Source organism: Artemia sp. Qi Xiang Cuo, chromosome 12 (assembly GCF_049724085.1).
Source record: "Artemia sp. Qi Xiang Cuo chromosome 12, ASM4972408v1, whole genome shotgun sequence".
NCBI lineage: Eukaryota > Metazoa > Arthropoda > Branchiopoda > Anostraca > Artemiidae > Artemia > Artemia sp. Qi Xiang Cuo.
The window spans coordinates 41,791,660-41,809,647 of NC_142805.1; the positions used below are offsets into that span (position 1 = coordinate 41,791,660).

At 36.2% G+C, this 17,988-nt stretch overlaps 1 protein-coding gene across 1 annotated transcript in view; it reads left to right on the forward strand.

The window, feature by feature from the left end:
- LOC148946127 (branched-chain alpha-ketoacid dehydrogenase kinase-like) overlaps nt 1–17,988 on the forward strand; it is a 57,948-nt gene that overhangs the window by 11,836 nt on the left and 28,124 nt on the right. The window contains exon 2 of the mRNA XM_089098143.1: nt 14,130–14,966. Coding sequence (XP_088954269.1) covers nt 14,147–14,966 — 820 coding nt within the window. The 5' untranslated portion in view covers nt 14,130–14,146. The remainder of the gene's footprint in view (nt 1–14,129; nt 14,967–17,988) is intronic.

Consider the following 17,988-nt stretch of genomic DNA (forward strand, 5'->3'; position numbering starts at 1 on the left):
GCATTCCAATTGACCAGTAATTGAATTTGCAAGATCACAAAAAAAAAGGATTAAAAACCAAGAAATGTTAAGACCAATTGTCCAGGCTATTTTATTTTGTAGTTTTTATGAACCTTGCAGAAAGTACTGAAAATGAAGAGATATTCACAGGGTTGTTGTGGTTGCTGTTGTATTCCAGAAACACAAAATTACAGGAACATTTCAAATCATCTGCCACAAATGCAAAATATAGTTCTCTAGTGCAGAATGATATCATCAGTAGTGTAAGGAATGTCATTTAGGACACAATTTCAAATAGAGAAAAAATTGCAAAGTGTTTTTCAATATTGGTTGATAAGACAAGTAATGCCACTTCAAAAGAACAGCTTGCTATTGTTGTCTGTTTCAATGACAATCATCAAACAGAAGAATGGTTTCTGTGCTTCAACTCTGCAGATGACTTGATTGGCATAGGTCTTGCAAAGCAACTTATTATACTGTGCTTAGAGTTTAGATTAGACATGAACAAGGTAGTTGGAATTGGCTGTCATGTAGGTAGTAACATGTCTAGTTTTTTACAAGGGCACTCAAGCAGAGATAAGAAAGCAGTATCTACTTGCCATTTACATGCATTTTGCTTCACATTGTTTGGACCTTGCCCTGGTAAAAGCCCACAGACTGGACTTAATTCAAATGCTGTATGAATACTTGTGGGAGGTTTTTTTCCCTCTTCCCCCAAACAAATTGAGTCATTAACTCTGCTCTGCCATCTGTTCTGCCAAATACAAAAAAAAATAAAAAATAAAAGCTTCTTTGCTTCTGTGACACACAGTGAGTTGAAAGATATGATAGTGTTAGCACTTTTCTGGAGCTTTTCCCTACTGTTATCAGAGTACTGGATAACTTTGATGGCAATCAGTCCAATTCTGGTCGAATGGCAAAGTAAATGTCTTAGTAGCAGCCATAATTGAACTCAGCTTCATATTCTCTCTGATTCTTGTAAGGTTGATTCTTCTTTCAACCACCATTTCTCTGCAAAAGGAAAATTTAGATCTACTTTCCTTCAGTAAATATATCAATCTATGCAAGTTTGCATTAAAAAAGCTAGCAGAAGTAGATGTCCCTTCTATTTATGAAAAATCAGTCCAGACAGCTTAAAGTATTGGGATACCTGCCTCAATACCAAGATGCCATTGCTGGTAATTCCCCTCTTCTGACATTTCTCTTTTGTACAAGGACTTTGTCTTTTCCCCATACCTTGAGCAGCTTTGTGAAGAACTTGATATGGGATTTGTAACCACCAAGCTACAACATTTTGAATCCGACTTCTGCTCTCTTGTTTTATTGTTGATGCATTAGCCAAGGCTGTGACAAAGCTATAAGCAGTTATTTTTCTCTGAGACTAGTCTCCTTGCTGAGCTGACTGTCTGGCAAGCCAAATTACCTTAAATCACATTTCCAGCAAGATACAGGTGGTTATGAGCCTCCTGTGGAACATCTTGCTGGTGGTGTGACGTGACTATGGTTTGACATACAAGGTTAGCCTACACTCTGCATTGGCCTACTCCTGGTCAACTCCTTTCTTGAATGCATCTATGGTTTGGGACTGGGTTGTGGCTTTGGAGAGGCTGTTCCAGTAAGGTACAGCATGTTCAGAGAAGAATTGCCAGTGCTCATGTTGATGGCAATGGGGACTTGCAGCTTCTTTGTGTGGCCTCTTGTTGCACTTGTGAGGGATGAGGAGAAAACTTGACTTGAGAGGTTGTTTTCTAGCAGTTTTCGAGTAGCAATTGTATCTGCTATCTTTCTTTGAGAGACTAGGGTGGGAGTTTGAGGGATACAAGGTGTTCCTTGTACTGCTTGTCTTGCAAAGCTGGTATGAGCTTTGTTGCTAGCCTTTGGACACTCTCAAGTGCTTTAACATCCTGTCTATAATGGGGAGATGCTAGGGTCATTCCAAATTCTGCATGTGGACATACAACAGCTTATACAGCTTCTTGACCACACACAGCTTCCTGGTGGCAAATGTTTGTTTTATGAGCCCTAGGAACTTGAGCGACTTGAGCTTGTGTGTGGCTGTGGAATTTGAGTTTGTCCTGCTTTAGCAACTTGAGCTTGTGTGTGGCTGTGGAATTTGAGTTTGTTATCAACAATAACTCCTAGGTCCTTCTCCTCACTTACAGCTTCAAGTAGGCCATCTCCAATATGATGAGGTTGTGTAGGATTCTAATGTCCAAGATGCAGGACTTAGCATTTTGACACATTGAACTGCAAACCCCACTCAGATGACCATCTAGATAGTTGATCTAAATCTTCCTGCATTGTTGAGTGATTGGGGCTAATTTGTGCCTGTCCTAAGAGCTTGCAATTGTCAGCATATAGTGTCAGTGGGTTATTCAGGTTAGTTGTACAGTCGTTAATATATATGCTAAACAATGTGGGCCCCAAGATTGTGCCCTGTGGGACTCCACTAATGACAGGAATTTCATCTGAATGAACAGTTTTACTGGTGGTATCATAATCTACTACCCTCTGAGTTCTTCCAGTAAAAAAGACTTCAATCCAGGCAACTATATCCTCAAGGACCCTGTATGCTTCCATTTTCAGAAGAAGAAGTTGATGCTGTACTTTATCAAAGACTTTTGCTTGATCAAGCAATATGACATCCACCAGGAGGCCATCATCCAAGAGTCTGGTCACAAAGTCATATGTTTCAATGAGGTTTGAGGTTTGTGTTGATTGAGCTACCTTTACAGAAACCATGCTGACTTTTTGAAAGTGACTGATTTCTTTCTGTGTGAGAGACCAGTGTGTCATTTATGATGCTCTCAAGGACCTTGCATACAACAGGAGTGAGACTTATGGGGTGATAATTACTGGAGTCCTTTCTCCCATTCTTGAAGATTGGCTTGATGTTTGCCTGTTTCCAGTCACTTGGGAGCACTTTGGAAGTGAGTGACATCCAAAGAATCACTGCCAAATAGAGGTCTATAGGCAAGTTTTGTTGTACTGATAAAGTTCCTGAAGCTCTTGGTGTGTGCAACAGCCACTCTTTTCTAACTGTGCATTCACTCTTGATTACATTCTCCACCCTCACTGTTACCACAGCATATGCAGAGCATTCATATAGTAAGCTAAAGTGGCTTAAAACACACCTGAAATCTGACAGGAGAGGGTTAGGTTGGATGATCTTGCACATGTGTCTATTGATTGTGATTTCAAGCTGGACATTGATAATGTTTTAAGCAATTTTGGAAAGAAATCAAGATGGATTAAAATATAAGAATTTACAGTGATTATGTTGGATTTACAGTGATTATGTCAAATACAGTTACAGTGATCACAGGGAAGGATTTAAAGCGAATATGACATACTGCAAGAACAGAACATTTGCTGTGCAGATTGGTAATTCCAGGAGCCATGAATAACCTATTAGAAAAGGTTTACCCCAAGGAGCACTATATATATATATATATATATATATATATATATATATATATATATATATATATATATATATATATATATATATATATATATATATATATATATATATATATATATATATATATATATATATATATATATATATATATATATATATATATATATATATATATATATATATATATATATATATATATATATATATATATATATATATATATATATATATATATATATATATATATATATATATATATATATATATATATATATATATATATATATATATATATTATGTCCTTGAATTAGTCCAAGATCTTCAACAAGATGTTAACATAGTCTTTTGCTTCTCAGAAGCATTAGGCCTGTCTATCTCCACTTGCATCCATACCAAATATTGCTTTGAATAACCTAAATTACGAACCGTCTGTGAAATTGCTGGGAATTGTTTTTGATTCCAAATTAAGATGGCAGGATCACATCAAATCACTCAGGAGTAACATTATCCAGAAACTGGCTCTCCTAAAACGGCTTGCTAACTCCAAATGGGGTCCATCACCTAAAAGAATGATTGATTTGTATAAAGTTTATATTAGAGCAAATATGGAATATGGAATCTAGTTTTTTTGCTAATAGTTCTTCAAGTATGTCTAACACGCTGGAGTCACTACAAAATTCTGCAGTCCGTATTGCTATGGGACTTCATAAGCACACACCAATTCTTAAAATAAGAAAACTATCAGGGATCACCACTCTACAGGAAACAGCATTGCTTCAAAGAAGATGGTATTTTACCAGAGTACAAGCATATGGTAATCAGCATTTTGTATAAAAGAAAACATTCAATAAACCACCCCCTATGAGTTCTGTATCTTCTTCCTGGAATCTCTATCTAAAGGAGTTTCCAGAGTGGTCTTCTCAGGTGGTGGACCCTTTTACCTTTGTGATTTCCCCACCATGGGAGATGGCCCATGTTGAGTGGCTTACGGGCATGCTACCAAAACATAAATCATGCTATTCAGCCCAAGATGTTAATATAATCTTTGAAAATTGCGTGAATTCCCGTTTTCCCAATTATGTACATGTCTACATGGACGGTTCTGTTAAAGCTGGGGCAGCTGCCTGTATCCTGGACTTAAACTTGAATATTTATGCCCCCCTTCCGAGTAATTCATCAGTACTTTTGGGTGATTTATATGCAGTGCGACTTGCATTAGATGCCCTAATTGATCTGAAGACCCCTTCAAGGAACATTCTATTCCTGTCAGATTTGCTTTCTTCAATCCACCTTCTTAGCCAAATAAATTATCATGCTGATGACCTTGACCTGAAAAGGATACACAAAAAAATCAGTTATTTATTTTCAACTTGATATTCCATATCCTTTCTTCATATTCCAAACCATAAAGAAATAGAATATAATGATATGAAAGATAATTTTGCAAATAAGGAGCAGATATCCCTCCCCCAAGAAATTTAAGGACATTCAATTTTAGAGAGATCATTAGAGCCTGAACAAAAATTGCTCACCAACGTTTTGTGCATCCTCCTTTGAAATCTAAGGATTTTAATATGCTTTAGTATACTAATAGCTGGATCTATCCTACTTAATGCTGATTTTTTAAAATGGGGAATCCACCACACACCCCTATGCAGAAATGGCCATCAGACTTCAGAAAATGCACAATATTTTCCTTTTGAATACAACCCAATGGATCAAGATTTGAGGGGACTGAGAAATTACTGTCATCAATTGAAGATCCCTATATCGTTTGATGCTCTTATTAATTGCTCTGTTTCACATGATTTGGAAGCCATAATATACAGATTGAGGATTACGATTCTAAAAGATGCCATTATTACTAGTAGTGTGCTGACTGTAATCAACTACCAGATTTTCTTTGGAATATGGCGAGAATACCTTATAACCAGTGAATGTTTTCCTGGAATTTCATAGAGGTGAATGGACCTCCCACTGGATCTACAGCCCTCGCAAAGCTATGAAGAAGAAGTGCGTTTTAGCTTGCATCAGTCAATGCAATGACCACCCACCCACCACAGTACAGACAGCATGCCCAAAAGAGGGATATACAACCCCCCCCCCCATACCAAAAAAGCTGGGAAGGGGGAAAGGTAATCTGTAAAGGCCTACTCAGTTACTAAGAGATGCAAAGCTAAAAGATGAACATATCACTTACTGTATTTTTAACACTCTCTCAATATACTAAATACTGCTTTAGGCTCTCTGCAAAAGTTTGTTAATTTTTTGGGTTTGCATTATCTGCTTGTAATTATGTCTTGTCAACAATATCAACTAGATCCAGTTTGATAAACAAAACAAAAAACGATGCATAAAATTATTAAAGCTTTGTATGAAGCCCAGAGCTATATCCAGCTTTTTTAAGGGTGGGGGGTATCTGGGACAAATGCAAGGTTAGCAATCAGTATATTCGGAAAGATTGTTAAAAGATGCACTAAGTGGTCTGTTCATATTTTAGCTAGCAGATCAATAAAAGGAACAATCTACTCACAAAAAATTACTGCTTCATAATTGTATCCCAGTCCCCCCCCCTAAGAGGCCCAAATATAGCCATGGGCCATGTAAAAAAAAATTGCCAATTTGGCTTTATTTCGCATTATCGACCAAGTGTTGATGAGAAATGAGCACACAAAATAATGCAAACCCTTAAGTGATAAAGCTGTACATATCCTTCTTGGTGGTAAACGGTCATTCTTGTTCCTGTAATCAAGAAAACAAGGCTAAAGACAACCACAGGTCTTGTTGTCCTGTCATGACCCTTACCACATATTTAGGAACTCCTTGACAGGCTAATCTATATTGGAATTATATGGTTTAGAGAAAAGGAAAATTCAGTGTCAAATAAAAAAATAAGCATTTGAAAACTCAATTCAAATAGAGAAAACATACTCAGCCTCTATCAAAACATTCTAGTGGTTTTGGAAAACAAAAGATGGCAATAACAACATTTTTGACTTTGATGGAACTTATGACAACACAAAAACAAATATCTTTATCCATAAACTTAGCAAAGTAGGCTTTCCTGCAACAACATGACAATTTCTGCCTGGGCTTCTAAATGACAGGACTTTTGTAGTAAAAACGAACAGTAAGCTCTCAAATATTAGACCTTTAGACAAGGAACTACCGTAATTGCTGTTTTTAAATGCTTCTCTTGTTGTTCTATGTATATGACCTCTGTATTCCGCCTGGTAGCAGTCACTATGCCAATGATATTTGAGTTTGGAAGGCTAGGCAAACATGATAAATCAACAGACTTCCCCATCAAGTTGCAACTTTCTTTGTCCTCATCAAAATCACCTGTTATTACCTTCAACAGAGAATGATTGTCTCCTCCATGCATAATTCTTCTTGGTCAAGGTGTTAACCCAGAAAAGGAAACAACATACCAACTTGGAATACAATCAACAAGAATCTCGCCTGTTTGCTTTACATGAAAGATGCCATTACAACATGTATCAGAAAACGGTTTAGTATAGGCCTACACAAATTGTGGGAGAATCATTGGGATGCTGTTATTAGGTATTAGTCTTAAATTACTGGCAGTATATCAAATCTCACATAGTCTACAGCACAGCAAGCAAATCAGCTGTTGAGCAACTTGATACCATAAAAAACACCAGTTTACAAACAGCCCCTGGGGTGCACTTCTTAAGGAGAACTAGGTTATTGCTGGAAGAAGTAGGCATACACACTATTCAGAACCACAAACTGTTTCTTTTACTGGCTATTTAATAAAAACTGAAGGTACACACCATTGCCCCTTGTATCAATGGTAGAGACTCATGAGAATTTGCAGGTGCTGCAAATGAGATTTAAAAATCCACAATCCAAAGTTACGTTTCATAAACATAGACTAAAACCTTAGTCTCTAGAAATCCGTCGCACATGGTCTCTGCATTTGCAGTCTGTCTAACTTGAATTTTTTAAAGTTAAGATCAGAGGTGAAATTGTTAAAGCCTGCTTCAACAACCTACCACTCTTTCTTGAGTGTTCATATATATGGATCAAAACCTGCAGAACTGAGCGTAAGCAATATAAATAATAAAACGATTAAATTGTCGTTTTTCTAAATTCTAATAAGAAAAACATAAAGCAAACTTCAAGAAGAGGGAAATTATGCTGAAAAATTAGAAATGGCTATTTGTATTTTAACTCTTTTGAAATCAATGAGTATATTTTCATATTCAAAGGTTCATTTTTGTTTCAGACATGAGAGGTGATGGTTGGGTTTAAGAGGGGAGAAAAGTCTTCAAACCAAGATGAGAATATTGGAAGCTACAGTAATGACATTGCTCAAGTACGGCTGTGAAGTGCAGGCACTTCAAAATGCTGAGGAAGATCTGTTAAATGTTCTTTAGAAGAATTATCAAAAATAGCCTTAGGTACCAGCTTGAGAGACTGTATGTAAAAAAAACAAGTCGTACAAAAAGCATGGTTCAATCCCACTTTCAAAGGCTTTAGTGAAAGAAAAGAGGAGATGGCTAGGACAAGTTTTATGGACAAAGGATGACAGATAAACAAAGGTCATTCTTTTTGACAACCCACCTGGAGCCAAACGAAAAGCAGGTCGCTCATGAATAGGGTGGGAAGAAGTAATTCAGGAATAATTAGAAGAAAAGGTTGTGAAGAATGCAGCTTTGAATATATTGGAGTGGAAGAGGAGCATGTTGGGCTCATGCAGCTTAGTGCTGCAGAGTTGTTAGTATTAGCAGTAGGCTTATTTTCAGCTATTGCTTAGATCTTATTAAACTATTCTGGAACTTGTTTCTACTACTTTGTAAAAGGCTGCTTCCTGCCTCACCCCACGACAGATATGGACAAAGGGAAACCATAAATTACCAATAAAGTACAGAGAAAATACTTCTTGCACCAGCAAAGAAGAAGGAGAAAGGTCCAAGGTGCAGACACATTGAATGGAGACCCACAGTCAGACTTTTTTATGGCTTCAGAAAGAACCAAGTGTGCATGCTGACAACCAATACCAAATTGAAATTGCACTAAATTAGTCAAATGATAGAAGTAAATTTTGTCTGAAAAGTGCAATGATTTAATAATTAAAAACTTGGTATTTTGCCATCGTCAGCTCCAACACCCCCCCCCCTTCTCGTCTTCCCAACTTTGAAAATTTGTATCAGATGCAAATGTTGGGTTTAAAAGGACTAACAGGCTGTTGACTATTTAGTGTCGTTGTTCATTACAATTTGAACACATATATTGTATTTCATCCATCAGAATTGAAGTTATCAAGTATTTTGCAGTAGGTTGCATCAAGACATGGCTAATTGTAGAAAGAGAAAAGCCAAGACATTTAGTCCTATAGTAAAAGCCATATGGCTCCAATGTTTTATTGCTATTTATTATTTTTTCCAGAGGCACTTCATATGGAAGGGGTCGTCGTATAAACTTCAAAAGGGGCTCATTTGATTGGAAATCGAGTGTTCTAGTGTCCTTTTTAAGGGTCAAAAGGGATTGGAAGGCAACTAACACTCCTTCCACGCCCTCCATTTCCCCAAACACATCCAATTAAAATTTTGAGATAGCTATTTTGTTCTACGTAGTTGCACTCCCCCCACAGCCCTGAGGGCAAGGGTTGTAAGTTATGCCCTGGGGGTATATAAGGTTTTTATAGAAAGTTTTGTTGTAGAAACTTCAAAAAGGGCTCATCCGATTGGAAATTCAAAGGGCTAGTGCACTTTAACAGGCTAGTCGAAACTTATTGGAAGGCAACTAACCCTTCTCTCACGCCCACCTTTTCCCCAAACACATTCAATCAAAATTTTAAGATAGCCATTTTGTTCAACATGGTTGAAAATTCTGGAAATTAGGTCTTTGAGGATGACAACACCCCCCTTCCACAGCTCTCAGGGCAAGAGTTGTTAGTTAGGGCCTGGGGGCAAATAAGGTTTTTTTTTTATAGAAAGCGTTGTTGTAGAAACTTCAAAAGGGCTCATTCTATTGGAAATTTAAATGGCTACTGCCCTTTTTAATCGTCAAAAGTGATTGATTGGAAGGCAACTAACACCCCTTCCACGCCCACCATTTCCCCAAACACATCCATTCAAAATTTTGAACAGCCATTTTGTTCAACATAGTTGAAAGTTCTGGAAATTTATCTTTGAGCAGGACATTCCCCCCACAGTCTTCAGGGCAAGGGTTATAATTTATGCCATGGGGGCATGTATGGTTTTTATGAAAGGAATGCTCATATAAACTTCAGAGAGGGCTCATTTGATTCGAAATTGAAAGTTCTAGTTCACTTTTTAAGCGTCAAAAGATATTGGAGGCTAAGCAGCCCATCTCCCCATGCCCTTTTTTCCCAAATGCATCCGATAAAATTTTTGAGATAGCCATTTTGTTAAAATAGTTCAATGGTCACATAACAAAAACTCTGGTGTTGACACAACTCCCAAGGGCCCGGGGGCAGGCGTTGTAAGTTATGCCCTGGGGGGATGTATGGTTCTTATGGAAGGAATGCTCGCATAAACTTTATGGAGGGTTCATTTGAATGGAAGTTGAAAGTTCTAGTCCAATTTTTAAGAGTCAAAAGATATTGGAGGGTAACCATCCCCCACGCCCTTTTTTCCCTAATGCATCCGATAAAAATTTTGAGATAGCTATTTGTTAAAATTAGTTCAAGATCACATAACAAAAACTCAAGTGTTGACACAACCTCCCAGGGCCCTGGGACAGGTGTTATAAGTTAAATCCTGAGGGTATATATGGTTGTTATGGAAGGGATGCTCGTATAAACTTCAAAGAGGGCTCATTTGATTGGAAAGTGAAATTTATAGTTCAATTTTTAAGAGGCAAAAGAGATCGGAGGGCACATAGACCCCCCCCCCCGCCATGCCCTTTTTTCCTCAAACCCATCCAATAAGAACTTAGAGATAGCCATTTAAAAAAAAAATAGTTCAAAGAACATATAACTAAAACTCGGCTCGACACAGCCCCGCCTGGGCCCGAGGGCAGGCGTTGTAAGTTATGCCGTGGGGTATATATGGTTCTTATGAAATGGATGCTCATATAAATTTCAGAGAGGGCTCATTTCATTGGAAATTGAAAGTTTGAGTTCACTTTTTAAGAGTCAAAAGAGATCGGAGGGCAACTAGCTCCCCCAATACGCCTTCTCCCCCACTTCTTGTGGAAGGGATGCTCGTAAAAACTTCAGAGGGCTCATTTGATTCGAAAATTAAAAGTTCTAGTTCAGTTTTTGTGAGTCAAAAGAGATTGGAGGGCAATTAGTCCCCCCACGCCCCTTTTTCCCAAAGGCATTCGATAAAAATTTTGAGATAGCCACTATATTAAAAATTGTTCAAGAGTCAGATAATAAAAACTCGGGTGTCGACACAGCCCCCCAGGGCCCGAGGGTAGGCGTTGTAAGTTATGCCCTGGGGTATGTATGGTTCTTATGAAGGGGATGCTCATATAAATTTCAGAGAGGGCTCTTTTCATTGGAAATTGAAGGTTCGAGTTCACTTTTTAAGAGTCAAAAGAGATCGGAGGGCAACTAGCTCCCCCACTACGCCTTCTTTTTCCAAACCCATCTTATGAAAATTTTGAGATAGATATTTTGTTAAAAATAGTTCAAAGGGCGGATAAGAAAAACTCCGGTGTCAACACAACCCCCAGGGGACGGGGGAAGGCGTTCTAAGTTATGCCCTGAGGGCATGTATGGTTCTTATGAAAGGGATGCTCATATAAACTTCATGGAGGGCTCATTCGATTGGAAATTGAAAGTTCTAGCTCACATTTTAAGAGTCAAGAGATTTAAGGGCAACTAGCCACCCCACGCCCTTTTTTCCCCAAACCCATCCGCTACAAATTTTGAGAAAGCCATTTTTTTTTTATTGTTCAAAAATCAGATAACAAAAATACCGATGTCAACGCAACTCCCCAGGGCCCGGGGGGTAGGCGTTGTAAGTGTATGATATTTTGAAAAGCTTGAAACTATTTGCAATCAAAAACGAACAAAAATGAATTGAAAAAAACTTTCCAAATAAGAAGTATTTTTAAAGAGAAGTAAAGGCCATTTTAAACTTCAGATCAACAGTTACAAATACCTGTTAAAATTCAAACTCAAAACGACCAGAAATTACTATTAAAGAATAAATGAAACCCAAAACGAACAGAAATTAAATAAACAATCAAAGTAAAAGAATATACAACAAGTAATAATATAAACGAATAAATAAACTTAAAGCGAGTAATGCTTAAATTGAATGTGCAAATCAAGCTTAAAACGAAAAAAAATATTTTGCTATTGAAGTATAAATAAAACTCAAAACGAACAGAAATTAAATAAAGAATCAATGCAAACAAACATACGATATATACTAATGTAAATGAATAAATAAATCTTAATACGAGTGAAACTTAAATTGCATATGCAAATCAAGCTTGAAACGAAAGAAAATCACTACCAACAAGAGTTTGGATATTGCTTATTTCTCTCTCTGTAAAAGTCTAAAATCTACTGCGTCATGGTGCTTTACTGAAAATTCGCATGGCAATACAGCTACAGCTTGAAAAAATGGTCAACCCAGGAACAATTTTTAACACAAATTATTTTTACACCGAAATGCTCAAAAAAATCTGGAGAGTAGCTTACTAAAACTCTGCTATGTCCGAAACTGGGAAATTGTACTTACATTTCTGAATTTTAGTCCAAAAGTAAAAATTAAATAGTTTGGCTTTGGATGGATTTTTAAAAGTATTTTACTATGTGTTTTAGCATGATAAGAATGAATGTCAGTTTTAAAATTGCTTGAGACTTCAGTTTTGCGAAAAGAAAAACATTAAAAGCATACAAGCCAAGTTTCATGGAAAATAGCCCAAAAATTAGCTTTTCTTCAAAAATGTTTTGTAATATCATTTTATGCATTGTTGTACCTACTGAATTACACAACATTAGACATGAAAGACCTTTTGACCTCAAATTCACGTAGCCAAAACAACATACGCGTTATTTTCTAAGTGTATGAAAAATAGCCTACGCATATTTTATATTGGCCTTTGAAGTTATTAGAAGTTCCAACAGAGCAACTGTTAAAGACTCCATTTATAAAGAATGCCCCAGTTTCCTCCTTGTGGCCTCAAACCCATCTCGTCACTACGTCATTGATAGAGAGTGATTGCTGTAGAGGATAACAGGGTAAGTAGTTATCTTATGAGGTTATTTACAACAACTGTGTGGCTTACTGGAGGTGGTATTTCACAAATGCAGACGTTGCTTGATATGCTTGATATGCTTGATACGCACCCTCAGTTGCTTGATATGCTTGTTATCAAGTCTTTTTTAAGGTCAATGAAGGGAATGGAATTCCTTCGAACATACACTCTACCACTTGGGGGCATTTTGTTTTTTTTCCTTTGAAAATTGGCTATTGTGTGTTCTCTCTGGAGCGAGGGGGGGGGGGGAGATGAAACTGAAGCCTAAAGCAATTTTAAAACCGATATTTTTTTCTCAGTAGGTCCGATTACATAGTAAAAGCCCCTTAAAACCCATTCAAAGCCGAAGCATTTACTTTCTATTTTATTACAGACATGAACTTAAAGAAACAACAACAAAGTTGATAAAGACTGAAATACAAAACTATGACATGTCTTTTTATAAATGAAACGTAAGGTTTTATACTATCTGGTCAGCTAATTATTCACAATAACAACATTACTATCCAAATATTGCTTGTGAATAAATAGCAATCCAACAAGTTCAAGTAAATACATAATAATACAAATACAGTACAAAAGACTTTTTTTTTAATGTAACAACGGAGTTTTAGAAATTTTCTAGTATTATATCGTTATATTATTTTTTGTTAATGGATGTCATAAATGTGTTACCACATTTGGCTGCTCGCAGACTTTAACAGTTTCATGAATTTTACTAGCGTTTCCTAGCAAAAAAAATTCATATCAATAAAAGAAATTGATAGAAACCGACAATTTTTTATATATGGATGTTTAGACTATTTAGTTATTTTTGGTTTTTCTGTACTCGGTTTATTCCAACCCTATCATAACTTATTTTTTGGGAGATAATTATTTAAAAAATTATTAAAAAGGGGACACTTCTTTTCGAAATTGAGTTATATTATTAATTGGTAAGTATGTGGATGGTCAAACAATATTTAAACCTGTATGTTAATGGTCCTGCTGCATGTAAAAGTTCTTATTTTAGGGCAGTTATTGTAAGCATAATGTATTTTTTGACTACCTGAAAAGAAAATTATGCCAGTAATTATTCTTGCAAAATTGCTTATAGAACTACTAAAGAAAATCGTATCTGTTTTTCTCGGAGGCGACAACTCTGGGGGAGGGGGAAGATCAAGAATATTTTGTTGTTTTTTTTACCAAAAAGGAGTTATATTTTCTTCAAATATTACAAATTTCTGCAGCTTATGTGTATTTTCGGTCTTCCTGGGAGGAGAGGTGGTAGCTTTGGGTCCCCCTCTCCTTGGCTCTTTCAAAAGGATCCCTTATATCTGTCAATTTAAAAAAAAATTACATCAGGATTGATGACCCTATTTGAAATGTAAAAGTTAATTTTTGTTTATTGATTTTATCATTGTGTGACATACAAGTATGGCAGATCTTTATACAGTACCATTTATCTTGTATTCAGTTTTCATAACTTCTTTTTAAATAAGAATGTTATTAGTTTTAGTTAACGAAACAATGGCCGTTTCATCAAACTTTGTTATGTCTGCCTATCGTTGTACCACCGTCCTTGGAAGCTGTGGTCTCAGTAAATTTACCTTTCATCCCCGTGATTCAACCAAAGTCTGCATCAGAAATAAATCATTTAAAAGTGGAGGAGATGGCGTTTTCGATCTAAACCAGTACCCAGTGCATAGTTATTTTCTCAATGACAAAGGAAAATCAGTCGCGAGCTATTTTAATGATAAGGTTATTGACGAAGCTGCTGCAAAGCAGTCAGTCAGATTAAAAACATACATTATATTATATTCAGCTCGTGACAGTGCCCATGTGCTGAAAAGTGCACAGTATTTGCAGAAAGAATTGCCCATACGTATTGCACGCACAATTACTCAATTTCGTAGTCTGCCTTTTATAATTGGCTGTAATCCAACTATACTCTCTGTCCATGAGTTATATATTAAAGCCTTCTATATACTGACCGAGTTCCCCAAGATACAGACAAGAGAAGATGAAAGTCGATATTCAAAGTTATTAGTAAACCTTTTGGATGCATATAAAGACGTAGTAACAGAATTGGCGAATGGATTCAAAGAATGTAGACGAAAAGTTGACAATGAAGATGCAATTCGGGCATTCTTAGATAAAACGCTAACTTCACGTCTTGGAATTCGAATGCTTGCAATGCACCATTTATCGCTTCGAGACGAAAAACCAAATCATGTTGGGATAATCAATGTTCAATTGCAATTGAAGAATGTTGTCGAGAAGTGGGCCGATTTTACGAGAAGAATAGCTTTTCATCGATATGGTAGAGCTCCGGAAATAAGACTATCAGGTTAGTTTTTTTTTTTTTTTTTTTTTTTTTATCAGTAAAACTTTGCAAGATTGAGTGGAACATCAATGATGTTTTGTATTCGAGAAAATATGTGCTTTACTAACAAAGAGATTATGTGTCGAAACTTTCTTTTTTCAATTTTTGCTACAAAAAAAGTATAACAAGAGAGTATTTCTCTTTAAGAGTTATTAAGTCTCTCATTGCTAAAGAAAACTCTTTCTTGGGATTTTGCAAGCACTTTGTTTTGTTATACTAAATTGAAATTAAATGTGTTTAGGATCTGCTTCTTTTTGGACATTTCCTTGATTTGATCTATGTTTTGAAGTGGAAGAATGTAAGAAAGAAAACAAAAGGCCCAGGAAAATGCTTTGGGAATGGAGAGGCACAATTTTAAAAATTCACCAAAAACAGTCAGATATTACATTAGAAAATTTTATATTTTTTTTATTTCAGGGGAGGGAAAAGGGTTTGGATCCTCTGTTCTATGCGTTTGTGCCTGAGAAGATTAGTTGCGTAGGCCATGACAAAATTGCTCAAGTCTATTTTTCATATTATTTTTATAGATTTTGTATAAAGCATATATCTTTTCTATCTATGTACTGTGCTCATCCATATAGCTATTCTCTAAAAGTAAGTGTGAACCTCGATGTAGAGATGCAGACAACACAACATCTTCCATACAACACAACAATGCAAATACAATATAAATTTAAGTAATCTGTGGTCAATGCTCTGTTGCGACCGAAATCAATATTCAAGTTGGTGGTCTCTTGATTTTTTTTTTTTGCAGTTTGAGCAAGCAGAAATATGCCCTTGAGCATTTTCTATAACAATTTAGATTGTCAACTTACAATGTAGACTATAAAAATTGTATGTTTTGTGACAATTTTGTTTCTCAAAAGAGTTTTCCATGGCAAGCCCAATCTGGACTGTTGTGTGACTTATGGGAATGATAAATATTAGTTCAGAGCATAGACAAAAGGTATATAATACAGATGCCAAACTTTAAATGGCATATCTTGCAATGTTAAAAAAAGGGATCGGGTATGAGGCATGCCTTGAAGCTATTCATCATGATGGACTGATAGTGTTGCTTTGTCTATTCAATTATCAATTAATTCAAACAATCAATCCATGTTTATTAAACGATGTCAGAGAAACAATCAAAGGATTAAAATTGAGAAGTAATCTCAAGAAAATGCATGATTTTTTCACAAATTAGTTCCAATTCTCTTGAATTTTTTTGGTAATAATCACAACTTACTCTTATATAATGTTCAGACTTCGGGGAGAAAAATTATAATTGGCAACAGCAACACAAAAGTAAGATTGAAGACAAAATAAAAGTTCATATTTTCTTTAAGAATTTATCGTATTTGCGAAAAACATCATGGCGGGTTTTATCCATCGGCGAGACTAGACAGTCCTTTGGTACAGATATTAACGGCTGCTCAGGTTTATAGTGACTTTCAGAGCAATGCATTAGCATTGGACGAGCAAAGCGCTGTGTCTTCTATGTGTTTTTTTTCTGGCTTCTTTGTATAGAGTAGATAGTCGTTGAAACTTGACAGAGGACATACTTGACCATAAATTGGGAGTTCTAGTTTCACTTTAAGGGTCAAAAAAGATTTGAGGGCAGCCGTCCCCTCCCCCTTCCTGTGCCACTTTCCCATGGTTGACCTTCTATCATTTTATTGGATTAAATTCCAGGATCACCATTTTTATCAGAATGGTCGTAAGATTGGATGCTTGACTTATAATTTATAACAAACAAGCATTTCAGTAAAACACAAAATCCCAGTGATAGTTTTCGTGAAAAATCTATTGATTCTGCGTCGTATTCGGATTCTTGGAGTTTTAGAACGTATTGATTCTTTTCTATTATCTCTTGAAGATTTAGATTTTCAAATAGATATCAAATACCATTAAAATCAAGTAGGCCTAAGTGTGGATGGAAGGCCAGAATTTAAATTGAGTCATTTTTGTATTATCAATTTATTTCAAGAAAAACAACCTTACAGTGTATTTATTGACTGTTGATGATACTGTTTTACTGTAGCCTCTTCTGTGTCCTTGAATAGGGAAGTGAATGGGGAAACCTTTCAGTTTTTGGTAAAAAAAAAAAAAAAAAAACAAGAAAAAAACCCGCCACGTTTCCAGATTGAGATTGCCGTTCAAACTCAGTGGCTTTTAGAATATAAATGAACAAAGTATTTGCAAAATATCTAGTTCTTAATTCTTATATAGTCCTTGACAGGAACAATAAAATAGTCAGACATACTTTTCATACTAATTTGTCAGAATTTATTTGTTTTTTTTCTATTTTCTTTCTTTATACTCCATCAGTGTTGTATTTTACATTTATGATGGGCAATTAATTTATATATACATACATACTTTGCACTGCACCTAGCATAACCTAATTGGAATTCAGATGTTTACGGCAGCTCTCTAGTGAGAGATTATAGTTTGGATATTATTTTAATTCATTTGTTAATGAATGTGTCAGAGTTAATATGTGTACTCATTGTATGTGCAATTTTCTGAAGTTTCACAGACAAGTTTTTTTTTCTATTCCTATAGTCATGGCGCCAGGTACATAAAGGTATCTGATATACCGCTATTCATTTACCTCGTTCCGAAACTTTGAGGTTTTAAATGTCAGCTGAACTTTCTTTTGAAGGAGTCAATAGAGGGATTTGCAACAATAATGTCTCCAAGAAGGTTGTGTTAGATAGAAGTGCAACGCTGGGTGAAGCTATTTCTCAAGTAGTCGGTTGTTGGCGTGTCCTCCTTTGGATAATTGAACCGAGCTGTGTGCCTACTTGTCTGCCTTGATGGCTGGACAAAGGGAGCACAATGCGAGAGAGCTCTTCTGAGGGAGATGAATTCATGTACATGTAGAAAACAGCCATCGACGCTACATCAAACCTTTCATTTAGAGGCTGGAGTGATCATGTGTTGAGGCACAGCCCGCCCTATTTGCCCTATTCTGGATCTTCCGGAGTGGTGCCGACAGCTT